This window comes from Hyla sarda, chromosome 10 (genome assembly GCF_029499605.1).
Source record: "Hyla sarda isolate aHylSar1 chromosome 10, aHylSar1.hap1, whole genome shotgun sequence".
NCBI lineage: Eukaryota > Metazoa > Chordata > Amphibia > Anura > Hylidae > Hyla > Hyla sarda.
In genome coordinates, this window is record NC_079198.1 from 126449382 (window position 1) to 126461615 (window position 12234).

Below are 12234 nucleotides of genomic sequence, written 5' to 3' on the forward strand. Positions count from 1 at the left end.
ACACGATGAGACCAATCTAAGCACTTACCGTACGGCGCCAACGTTTTTTAGAAGAGCAGCGTGACAGTCGGCGGCAGAGTTGGCGATTATGGAATTCTGAGGATCGTCTTCAGGCACGATCTCAAACTGTGACAAGACAAAAAGATCAGAAGAAATGTATGGTATGGAGTAGGGATCGACCGATTATCGGTATGGCCGATAATCACGATTTTGGGCATTATCGGTATCGGCAATTACCTTGCCGATAAGCCGATAATGCCCTGCCCCCCGCACCGCCCCGCGACCGCCACCCCCCCGACCCGCCCCACCGCACCCCCGACCCACCGCACCGCGTCGCACCCCCCACCGTGATGCTGGGCGGTATACCGGTATGGATTTTTGCCCATACCGCTATACCGGTTGGGCCCCTCACCCACCCTCCGAGTCAAAAAAAAATTAAACTTACCCGTAATGGGGGTGGTCCGGGCCATCCATCCTTCCTGTAGTGTCAGGTGGCATTCCGGGTGGAGGGTGAACCGGTCCGGGCTGTCCTTCTCCGGCAGTCATCTTCTCCACTCCGGGCATGCTCCGGCCTAGTACGCTGCATAGACGCCGCTACGCCGTGACGTCAGTTGCGTCGTTGTGCACGGGCGTCACTGCGCAGCGGAGTCTATGCAGCGTACTAGGCCGGAGCCTGCCCGGAGTGGAGAAGATGACCGCCGGAGAAGGACAGCCCGGACCGGTTCACCCTTCACCCGGAACGCCCCCGGACACTACAGGAAGGAAGAATGGATGGCCCGGACCACCCTGACAGGCAGGGGCAGAGAAGCGGGTATCGGCGGCGGCCTATGGCACCGCAAAAGCCACTGCAGATCATTGATTTAAAGCGCCCGCTTTAAATCAATGATCTGCAGCGGTGTCGCAGGGGGTTAAATAGCCGATAACTTATACCGGAATATCGGTATAAGTTATCGGCTATCGGCCCTAACCTGCACCGATTATCGGTATCGGTATCGGCCCTAAAAAAACGATATCTGTCGATCCCTAGTATGGAGGGTCCACATGCAGCTGATGTTTAAAAAATCTTAATCTTTCCTGTACTTTTTAGGGTCTGTATACTCCAGAGGAAATGGTTTTCTTTTTGGTACACAGAGCTCTCTGCTGACATCACGAGCACAGTGCTCTCTGCTGACATCTCTGTCCATTTTAGGAACTGTCCAGAGCAGCATATGTTTTCTATGGGGATTTTCTCCTACTCTGGACAGTTCCTAAAATGGACAGAGATGTCAGCAGAGAGCACTGTGTTCATGATGTCAGCAGAGAGCTCTGTGTTCCAAAAAGAAAACCCATTTCCTCTGTAGTATTCAGCAGCTAATAAGTACTGGAAGGATTAAGATTTTTTTTTAATAGAAGTAATTTACAAATCTGTTTAAAGGGGTACTCTGCTGCCCTGTGTCGGAAGCTCCGTTCCCCAGCGTCCGGAAGTTTATTATTCCGGGCGCTGTGTGCGGGCTTCCGTGTTCAGGGCCGCCCCTCGTGACGTCACGCCCGCCCCCTCAGCGAAAGTCTATGGGAAGGCGGCGCGATGGCTGACACGCCCCCTTCCCATAGACTTTCGTTGAGGTGGGCGGGCGTGACGTCACGAGGGGCGGCCCTGAACACGGAAGCCCGCACACAGCGCCCGGAACAATAAACTTCCAGACGCTGGGGAGCGGAGTACCACTTTAAATTTGTGGCACCAGTTGATTTAAAAAAAAAAAACGTTTTCCACGGGAGTACCCCTTTAAGCACCGACTTCCTAATGAGCTCATACTACTACACAGAAAAAAAAATCTGAACAAGCAGAGCTGCAGTGTCAAGCATGGTGGAGGGACAAAGCATAAGAAGAAAAACGCTCAAAATCCTTCATGCAGAAACCTATGGGGCCCAATTACCTGGGGTCCAGACCAGCCGTCCTTTATCTGACAAGTATACAGACACTTCTGGTCAGGGCTCCTCATGCTGACGTAAACTCTCGTGCTGCAGAAACCAACAGGATAAATGGCGGTCTTGTCATGGAAGCTACTGCGGTCCGATATGATCTGTGGGGAGAAATGTAAAATATCAGTTTTTACACTGAATCTACGCGGTAAAATCAATTTTATTGTAGCTAAGGGCAAAAAGAAAATTATAGGAATATATATTTATTATACATAATTATATACACACACATATAAATATATATATATATATATATATATATATATAAAAACTAAATAAACAAAAAAAAAATGTATATATATATTTTTTTTTTATATATATTTTTTTTATTTATTAACTTTTTTTTTTTTATCCAAAAATTTGCTATGTCTATATATAATAAATGGATGAATGCAGCATGGAATAAACCACCATTTATTTTTTTTTTGTATTTTTTTTTTTATTTCATCCACTTGGTGTGCTGCATTTATACATTGACTATTGTGTTTGGCCTGTTAACCACAGACCTATGCATGAGTGAATGCTTCTTCATTATTACATTTTTTCTCATATTTTTTCTTTTTTTGGTTGTGCCGCGTCTATTTGGACTTTATTTATATTGTTCCTCACCTCTCCCAGACTATAGACTGTCAGCCCATCCAATACAATGGGAAATACAGGGCGACCGCAGGGGTCCAGGAGGATGGGCTGCACCCATCTGCGCGTTGCTCCTTCACTCATTTTCTTCTTTTTAGATAACTTTTTCATGACTGCAAAAAAAAAAAAAAAAATTATATAATATTATAATTATATAATATATATATATATATCCCATAGAGATTCATGAAAGGGACGTGTCAGCCACAGCTTCCGGCAGACTGCCAGGGTCCCCCAGCAGTCGGACACCCCCCCAATCTATAACTAATCCCCTATCCACGGCATGATTGGAGTTGTAAAACTACAACTCCCAGCATGCCATGACAGCCAAAGGCTGTCATGGCATGATGGGAGTTGCAGTTTTGCAACAGCTGGAGAGCTGCTGGTTAGGGAATAGAATTTACTGGTGTACCAGTAAGGATGTAAAGATGCACCAAAAGGCTGTCAGGGCAAGATGGGAGTTGTAGTTGCCCAAGTCCTTGCCTTCTGCTTTGTTCTCTTTTCCTTTCTCCCTGCGGTCTTTCTTCGTCTTTTTCCGGTCGCCATCCTCCACCGCGCTGCTCAGGCCCATCTCCAGGTTTCCATCGCTCAGTCCGGCCATGTCAAAGCCGAGTGACAAACCAGAGCTGTGAGTGCCGGCCGGGTCGTCCTCACTGAGGGCCTGGAGCTGCAGGAGCCTTTTCAACAAAAACCTGGGATACACAATGGAAAAAAAAAAAAAATGTATAATTAATAATATATATATATATATATATATATACACACATACATATACACACACACAGTAAGTTTCGTTTACTACAAATCTGAATAATTCAGAATTTCCTAAACATTTGGCCCTTATTCCTGCATAGACCTTCAGCAGAATGGGAGATTTCACAAAAGATAAGTTTCAATGTTCATTCCGGATTTGACAAATGTGTTATGAATCTAGGAGCCAGCAATAAAAAAATAAAAATAAAAAAGTTATGTGCAAGGATGCTGAACGTCCCATCATATGATCAGTCATTAGCGTCACCTCGTCTCTCCCTGTGTCACAGTTATTAGTATCCCCTCATCTCTCCCTGTGTCACAGTTATTAGTGTCCCCTCGTCTCCCCGTGTCAGTTATTAGTGTCCCCTCGTCTCCCCGTGTCACAGTTATTAGTGTCCCCTCATCTCCCCGTGTCACAGTTATTAGTGTCCCCTCATCTCCCCGTGTCACAGTTATTAGTGTCCCCTCATCTCCCCGTGTCACAGTTATTAGTGTCCTCCTCGTCTCCCCCTGGATCACAGTCATTAGTGTCCCCTCATCTCCATCACATCACAGACATTGGTGTCCCCTCGTCTCCCCTATGTCACAGTCATTAGTGTCCCCCTCGTCTCCCCCTGGGTCAGTCATTAGTGTCCCCCTCATCTCCTCCTGGGTCACAGTCATTAGTGTCCCTTCATCTCCCCGTGTCAGCTATAACTGACCCTTCATCTTCTGCTGTGTGTCAGTCATTCGTGTCCCCTCATCTCCACCACATCACAGATATTAGAGTTCCCTCATCTCCTGTGTCACAGTTCTTACTGACCCCTCATCTCCCCCTGCGTGTTACAGTCATTAATGTCCTTTCATCTTAGCAACAAAAAAAGAAAAAGTGTGACTAACCTCCACCTCTGGTCCCGCGCTGATCTTCTGTTCTGCCTTTAATGTTCAGAATCAGATGTTTACGGTTGCCGCTACGGTGTCACCCGAGCAGCAGCAGACGTCACGTGACCACAACAATCAGTGGCCTCGGCGGTAACGCTCCATACTCCTAAGTACAGAGCGTGACCGCTATTGCCCCTGCTTAGGCTACGGCGGTCGCCTTACATCTCCTGCTCATGTTATACCTAAGCACTGACCAAATCCATCCGCTGCTGAACACTGGAGGCAGAACATCGGATCAGCCCAGGAACAGGGGCGAAAGTAAAACTGTTTTTTTGTTCGTTTGTTTGTTTGCTGTTTTTTTTAAAAAGATGGACAACCCCTATTGGAAAGGGCTGACAAAAACCTAGGAGCCACCACAAAATTGGCAACCTGGTGCGCTGGGGATTTGTTGAGCCCTGGGTTAACACAAGAAAACTGTCCAAAAATCTCAGATTTTGGGCAGCTTTCTGCTGGTATGAGCTATTTTAACCTAGCCACTGGGTTACTCAGTTTGGGCCATTAAAATGAATGGCATCCTCTACCCACTGTAACAGTATAAATCCAAATTCTCTTCTCATCCTGTGACAGAAAGCAAAAAGGTGATGTGACCCCAGCCTGAGCAGTCATTCTTAAAGTGTACCTCTCATGAAACAAACTTTTTATATATTAAAGATAAAGCCCTACTGAATAACTTTTAAATTGCTTTTATATAAAAAAAATTCCTCCTTTCATTTTTTTTTTATTTTTTATTTTTTTTTACTTTAAAAACTTCTCCACTAGAGGTCTCCCTAGCAATCCTGTCAGCAAGCATTTCGGACTCAGTGAGTGAGTCTGAAATCTGCTCTGCGCAGCTCCCAGTCTGTCAGTCAGACAGGCAGGAAGGAAGGAGGGGGGAGCACTCAGCTCATACACAAGCAGGGAGCAAACAGAGAGGATACATTCCCTCTTCTCAGTTCCTCTCCCCTCTATCTACTTTCCACATCGCTAATTATATATGCACTGCTTGGACTTGCCGTTGCTATGACAACCTCATGTGTGCATTGTGCCTTGAATTGAGCTACTGGAGAGCATGGAAATTTTTTTTTAGGGGGTTTTAAAGCAAAATAAATTCAGGGATAGAGTTAGTCAGGGACTGATGGGGAGGGGGATTAGGGAAAGTTTAGAGAAAGTTTAGATGGTGATAGGTACTCTTTAAACAAAAAATTATTATTTTCCCTAAAAAAATAAAAAAAAATAATAATAAAGTGGTCGGTCACTACCCAAACCTAGTCAATGTTGGAGTTGGGAAACCAAGCAATATATATCACAGATTGGGCATATTTCATCCCCCATCATCCCCATTACCTCCTCTCTTCCTTCGCTCTTACAAATTTGCTTTCGAGCCGAGCGATCTCATCACACAGAGCTGCGTTCTCCTGAAAAGTGCAGAAAGAGATAAATGGAACAATATGAAACAAAAAATCCACAGGAAAAAAAAGAATGTTTTTGTTTTTTGTTTTCTGTCAATTTGTAACAAAATGTATTCAGGATCTCTTAAATAGATCTCTGTTTAGGAAAGGTGAGTGACAACTGCTATGGCCGCTACTGACGCCAACCCAGATAATCCATAATTAGGGAGATTGGCTCTTCAGGGATATAGTAAGGGCCCAGTCACACAGCGGAAAAGTTCCAGGCGGATATTCCACTCAACAGTTGGCACTTGAACCTCTTGGACATCGAGGACAATGCATGTCAGAGCGTACTCTACTGAAACAACTCTACTGGGACATCCCCAATGAACATCCGTCCTTTTTTTTTACTCACGTAGATCATAGCCTTGGCCGTTCTCCGGAGCCGCAGACACTTGAGCCGGTATTTCTCCTTGTGGCTCCTTTTCTTGCTCTTCATCTTGGCCTCATGGTACGAGGAAAGAGAGGAAAACGCCGGATTCATCCCTTCAGGGTAGATTAGGAAACACAGAAGTTATTATGATCTGATAGACTACAACCTCAGGCTCGACAGCGGACGTGTAAACTACAACTCCCAGCATGATGAAGAGAGTGGGGCTTATACATCTGGTTGTTCACCAACTCACAAAAACACGGCCTATTTATTTATAAGCAGCGTATATGCAATTGGCCCGTTCTTAATCAGAGCAGGAGTCTGGAAAAACGGTTATGGCGACCAGAACAGTCTTGAATGGCAAATTAAGCCGGCACGAGGCAGGGTGTATAGTGCCACAGGCTGTGTGTGTGGGGGAGGGGGGTTATTATGCAGAAGTGTGGGGATCTGCTTGGGAGGGTTTATAGGTGACAATCATGTTGCAGCTTACAAGGCGGTATTGGTTGCTACTCAGCTTTCCCAGAAGCAGATTAAAGCAGTACTCTGCTGCCCCAACGTTCGGAACAATGTGTTCCGAACGCTTGGAGCAGGCGGCGGGGGTCGTGATGTCACTGCTACGCCCCTCGTGACATCACGTCACGCCCCTCAATGCAAGCCTGTGGGAGGGGGCGTGGCGGCCGCCACGCCCCCTCCCATAGACTTGCATTGAGGTGGCGTGATGTCACGAGGGGCGTAGCAGTGACATCACGACCCCCGCCGCCTGCTCCAAGCGTCCTAAATGAAAGTCGGGTATTGCACAGAGATCGTGGGGGTCCCAGCAGTGGGACCCCCGTGATCAAACATCTTATCCTCTATCCTTTGGATAGGGGATAAAATGTCTAGGGACGGAGTAGCCCTTTAATGCTATACCCTGGGTCATTATTTCAGCATATTTTTGGGGGAGATATTATGCCATAGCAAGTGGGAGTATTTTACCATAGCCCAGGGGGTGGTTTATATGCCATAGCGAGGGTATAACGCCATAACCTTTGGGGGACAGGAAGGTTATTATGCTATAGCATGGGAGGGAATATCGCCATAGCTGGGAGGGGTATAATGCCATAGCCTGCTGGGAGGGTATATTAACATACTCCGGGGGGGGGGGATGTTGTATCACGCTTGGACTGGGAGGGTATATTACCATAGCCCGGGGGGGAGTGGGTGGTGGGTATATCACTATAGCAGGGTGGGGGGGGGGCTTGGTTATCATATCATAGCCTGGGAGGCTATTTCGCCACACCGAGTGGAAGGACGGGAGCTGTACCATGCCATCGCGTGCGTGCGTGCGTGTGTGGGGTATCATGCCATATAGTCAGGTATGGGGGTATCATGCCATATAGTCAGGTATGGGGGGTATCATGCCATATAGTCAGGTATGGGGGGTATCATGCCATATAGTCAGGTATGGGGGGTATCATGCCATATAGTCAGGTATGGGGGGTATCATGCCATATAGTCAGGTATGGGGGTATCATGCCATATAGTCAGGTATGGGGGGTATCATGCCATATAGTCAGGTATGGGGGGTATCATGCCATATAGTCAGGTATGGGGGGTATCATGCCATATAGTCAAGTATGGGGGGTATCATGCCATATAGTCAAGTATGGGGGGTATCATGCCATATAGTCAAGTATGGGGGGTATCATGCCATATAGTCAAGTATGGGGGGTATCATGCCATATAGTCAAGTATGGGGGGTATCATGCCATATAGTCAGGTATGGGGGGTATCATGCCATATAGTAAGGTATGGGGGTATCATGCCATATAGTCAGGTATGGGGGTATCATGCCATATAGTCAGGTATGGGGGTATCATGCCATATAGTCAGGTATGGGGGGTATCATGCCATATAGTCAGGCATGGGGGGTATCATGCCATATAGTCAGGTATGGGGGGTATCATGCCATATAGTCAGGTATGGGGGGTATCATGCCATATAGTCAGGTATGGGGGGTATCATGCCATATAGTCAGGTATGGGGGGTATCATGCCATATAGTCAGGTATGGGGGTATCATGCCATATAGTCAGGTATGGGGGGTATCATGCCATATAGTCAGGTATGGGGGGTATCATGCCATATAGTCAGGTATGGGGGGTATCATGCCATATAGTCAGGTATGGGGGTATCATGCCATATAGTCAGGTATGGGGGGTATCATGCCATATAGTCAGGTATGGGGGGTATCATGCCATATGCCATGTTGCCAGGTAGCCAGGTTGGGGGGGGGGGGGGATTTTGCTATAAATAGATCATCATACCCCATGCCATAGACCAGAGGTATATCTATCATAGGGTGGGTGTTATACACAGCTGGGTGACAGTCATGTGAGAGCTGTAATGGCAGTATTGGTAGTCACCCAGCTTTTCTAGAAGAATTAGGACACACAGATATAATACATCATATATTATAAAGCACCGTCCATACTCACCTGGGGATGAGCGCTGCTCCTGGAGGTATCAGGGGGAGACGGAACAGCCGCTCTGTACTGTCCTCTATGGTCAGATCATCTCATAACACACAAACATAGCAGGTATTAGAGCCTAACAGGCTAAAGGACCTTTGATGACGTCACGATCATGTGATCAGTTCTAGGCGGGGCCAGGGTGTTAGTCTCTAGCAGGCCAAAGGACCTTTGGTGATGTCATGACCATGTGATCAGTCACATGTATCTAGCTGCACTGAATAAGGCAGGGGTCTCAAACTCTAATTATCTGGGGGCCACTGGAGGGTCGCATGTGCCGCTCAGCATTCACCAGCAGCAGTACCCCCCCCCCCCCCATATAATCGATCGATCTATCTATCTATCTATAAACAAAGAATTGCAGCAGCACTCAAAATATTTTAAAAAAAATGTGTGACTTTATTCACCAAACATTGTCAAGCAACAAATGGTACAAAGTGCTGGGTATCCAGGCATGCTGGGAGTTGTAGTTTTGTAGTTGTTTTGCAACAGCTGGAGGCTCCCTGGTTGAGAAACACTGCCTTAGGGTACGTTCACTCTACGGAATTCCGGCGAACTTAACATTAGTGTGAATGGGTCTCCGCGAGGCCCTTCCACACTGGAATTTTAGCGGTTAACAATTCCGCCACTAAAACTTCTGCATAAAGAAAGAACATGTTCATTCATTGCGCGGATTCCACGCGCACTGCATAGCCGTCAATGGTGACGGCTCAGTGCCCCGCGGCCCTAGCGGCAAAGTATTTTTGCTGGCGGAAAATCCACTCGTCTGAACGTACCCTAAGGGTGCGTTCACACTGCGGAATCTCCGCTCGCTGAATTCAGCGAGCGGAGATTCCGCAGTGTGAACGCACCCTTAGGGTACGTTCAGACGAGTGGATTTTCTGTGCATATTTCGCTGCAGATCCCCCGCTGAAGGACCTCTGTATGCTGCCTTTACATGTGCCTGCTAAGAGTGGCAATACACCACTACGAGCAGACACACTGCGATGTGCGAGTCGCCGCGCGCATGCGCAGTTTACTCACACATAGAGCTGGATGAGCGGCCGCCATGTGTGCTAGTACACCGCGCATGCTTCAGTGTGTCTGCTCATAGCAGTGTATTGCTGCTCTGAACAGGCTCATATAAAGGCAGCACACAGCAGTCCTTCAGCAGCGGATCTGCAGCATAAAATACGCTGAGGATCCGCTCGTCTGAACGTGCACTTAGGGTGTTGCTTAGCATTGTACCTGGGGATGTAAGGTTGGCAGGTATCTGTTTTGTGCTGATTTTAATGCCAGATGAGGCTTGGTCTTTGCAGTCAGCAGAGCAGTGATGACTATGAGGGAAATTTATCAAAACCCGTTCAGAAGAAAAGTTGCTGAGTTGCCCATAGAAACCAATCAGATCGCTTCTTTCATTTTTCACAAGTCTTTTCAAAAATGAAAGAAGCGATTGATCTGATTGGTTGCTATGAGCAACTCAGCAACTTTTCCTCTAGACAGGTTTTGATAAATCTCCCCCTATATACTCAGTGACCCCGCTCTATTGGGGAGATATATCAAAACCTGCGCAAAGGAAAAGTCGACCAGTTGTCCATAGCAACCAATCAGATCGCTTCTTTCATTTTTGATGACGCATCTGAAAAGTTAAAGAAGCAATCCGATTGGTTGCTATGGGCAACTCATCGACTTTTTCTCTGCGCAGGTTTTGATAAATCTCCCCCTATAACATTATATGGTCTCCACTTCAGGACATTGATTCCCTAACAGGGTCTTACTATAGGAGAGACCTGGGGGGAGATTTATCAAAACCTGTGCAGAGGAAGAGTGGTGCAGTTGCCCATAGCAACCAATCAGATTGCTTCTTTCATTTTCCACAGGCCTCTAAAGAGGCCTGTGGAAAATGAAAGAAGCAATCTGATTGGTTGCTATGGGCAACTGCACCACTCTTCCTCTGCACAGGTTTTGATAAATCTCCCCCCTGGTTCTTAACTTAATATACCAGGCCCTTTCTCTACGTCGTTGGGTTCCCCTAAATTAGGGGCCAATATCATTGCCTAGCTATCTACACAGACCTCTGTTTTGTCATCCGCCGTCTATCTACCCGTGTGCATTTCCACTAGGAGTTGGTGTCTCCCATCTACTACATGATGCAAGAGTCATTCTTCATTACCCAATTAAGATAGGGTGTGGCCCTAATGATTGAATACATCTACAGTTCTATGGGGGGAGATTTATCAAAACCTGTCCAGAGGATAAGTTGCTGAGTTGCCCATAGCAACCAATCAGATCGCTGCTTTCATTTTCCAGAGGCCTTTTCAAAAATGAAAGTAGCGATCTGATTGGTTGCTCTGGGCAACTCAGCAACTTTTCCTCTGGACGGGTTTTGATAAATCTCCCCCTATGTCCGCATTCTTGGTCACACACCTATGGTCCTACATCTGTGAATATAATTGGGTATTGATGCTCTAATGCTGTATCAAAGCTGTACCAATGTTCTACTAACATTATACTAATGCTGTACTAATATGGTACCAATATCATACTTCTATCTAGTAATCCATCTTTCTATTGATGTATCTATTTGACGTACAGCTGACTCTGACTGACACAGACTCTTTAGTTATTATTTTTTGTGGACACCTGTCTAAAACTCCTATACATCCACTCTATCTTCACTTATTGTATCAATATTTTTATGGTATCTGATGGTACACTTTATTCATCTCTATGAATGGGATTTCCTCTTATCCCTGATGAGCCCCTAGAATGTGAGGGGTGAAACGCGTTGGCAAGAGAGGTTTTGCCACTAATCACCTTTATGTTTTGTACCTTCCTCCCCATTCCACACTTAGCATTTAGGAGATCTTTTGTGTTTAGGGATATTAGGTTAGGGCGTCACCTGTACCCTCCATCCCCATCCCTTCTACTTCATGTTATTTATGTGTATCCTATCTTTGGTTATTTAATCAATATCTTCGCCTTATTGGTCTTTTTTCCAGTTGGTAATATATTCTCCACTTCATGACCGAGTTGCTGGGGCTCCTAAATGCTTTCACTTCTTAATAATACGGCTGTGGCTGACTAGGCGGGAAGAAATTCCAGTAACTGACTTGTTGCAGTGATGGCTCCTATTACATGACCGCACTAGATTAGTGAGCTCTATGGAACAACCCATTCTGTAATATATACTTTTTAGAAGGTGACTGAATTGGCACTGATCCTGAGTTATATCCTGTATTATACTCCAGAACTGTACTCACTATTCTGCTGGTGAGGTCACTGTGTACATACATTACTAATCCTGTACTGATCCTGAGTTATATCCTGTATTATACTCCAGAGCTGTACTCACTATTCTGCTGGTGAGGTCACTGTGTACATACATTACATTACTTATCCTGTACTGACCCTGAGTTATTTCCTGTAACTCTTTTTATTATAAAAATGCAAAACACATCTGATACAAAACAACAAAAACAAGCTTAACCAGCTATAACAAACATAACAAAAATAAAATTACAAAAACAAACTCTGCCTAACCGGCCATCCCAAATTTACTAAAATACACTTTTACTTTTTTCCCCATACCAAAATAACAGACACAAACATGCATTCCAAAAAATGAACATAAAAATAGCCCAACTTGGCTTAAAATATATAAAAAATATATAAAC

At 45.7% G+C, this 12234-nt stretch overlaps 1 protein-coding gene across 1 annotated transcript in view; it reads right to left on the reverse strand.

Annotated features, from left to right (window-relative positions):
* The window catches only part of TBRG1 (transforming growth factor beta regulator 1), an 18445-nt gene extending 9595 nt beyond the window's left edge, over window positions 1-8850 (reverse strand). Inside the window, exons 1-7 of the mRNA XM_056542419.1 lie at window positions 8546-8850; window positions 6052-6182; window positions 5593-5663; window positions 3079-3287; window positions 2569-2708; window positions 1914-2060; window positions 29-126 (exon numbers count right to left, since the gene is read on the reverse strand). Of these exons, the coding sequence (XP_056398394.1) occupies window positions 29-126; window positions 1914-2060; window positions 2569-2708; window positions 3079-3287; window positions 5593-5663; window positions 6052-6180 (794 nt within the window). The 5' untranslated portion in view covers window positions 6181-6182; window positions 8546-8850. The remainder of the gene's footprint in view (window positions 1-28; window positions 127-1913; window positions 2061-2568; window positions 2709-3078; window positions 3288-5592; window positions 5664-6051; window positions 6183-8545) is intronic.
* Window positions 8851-12234: the final 3384 nt, after the last annotated feature.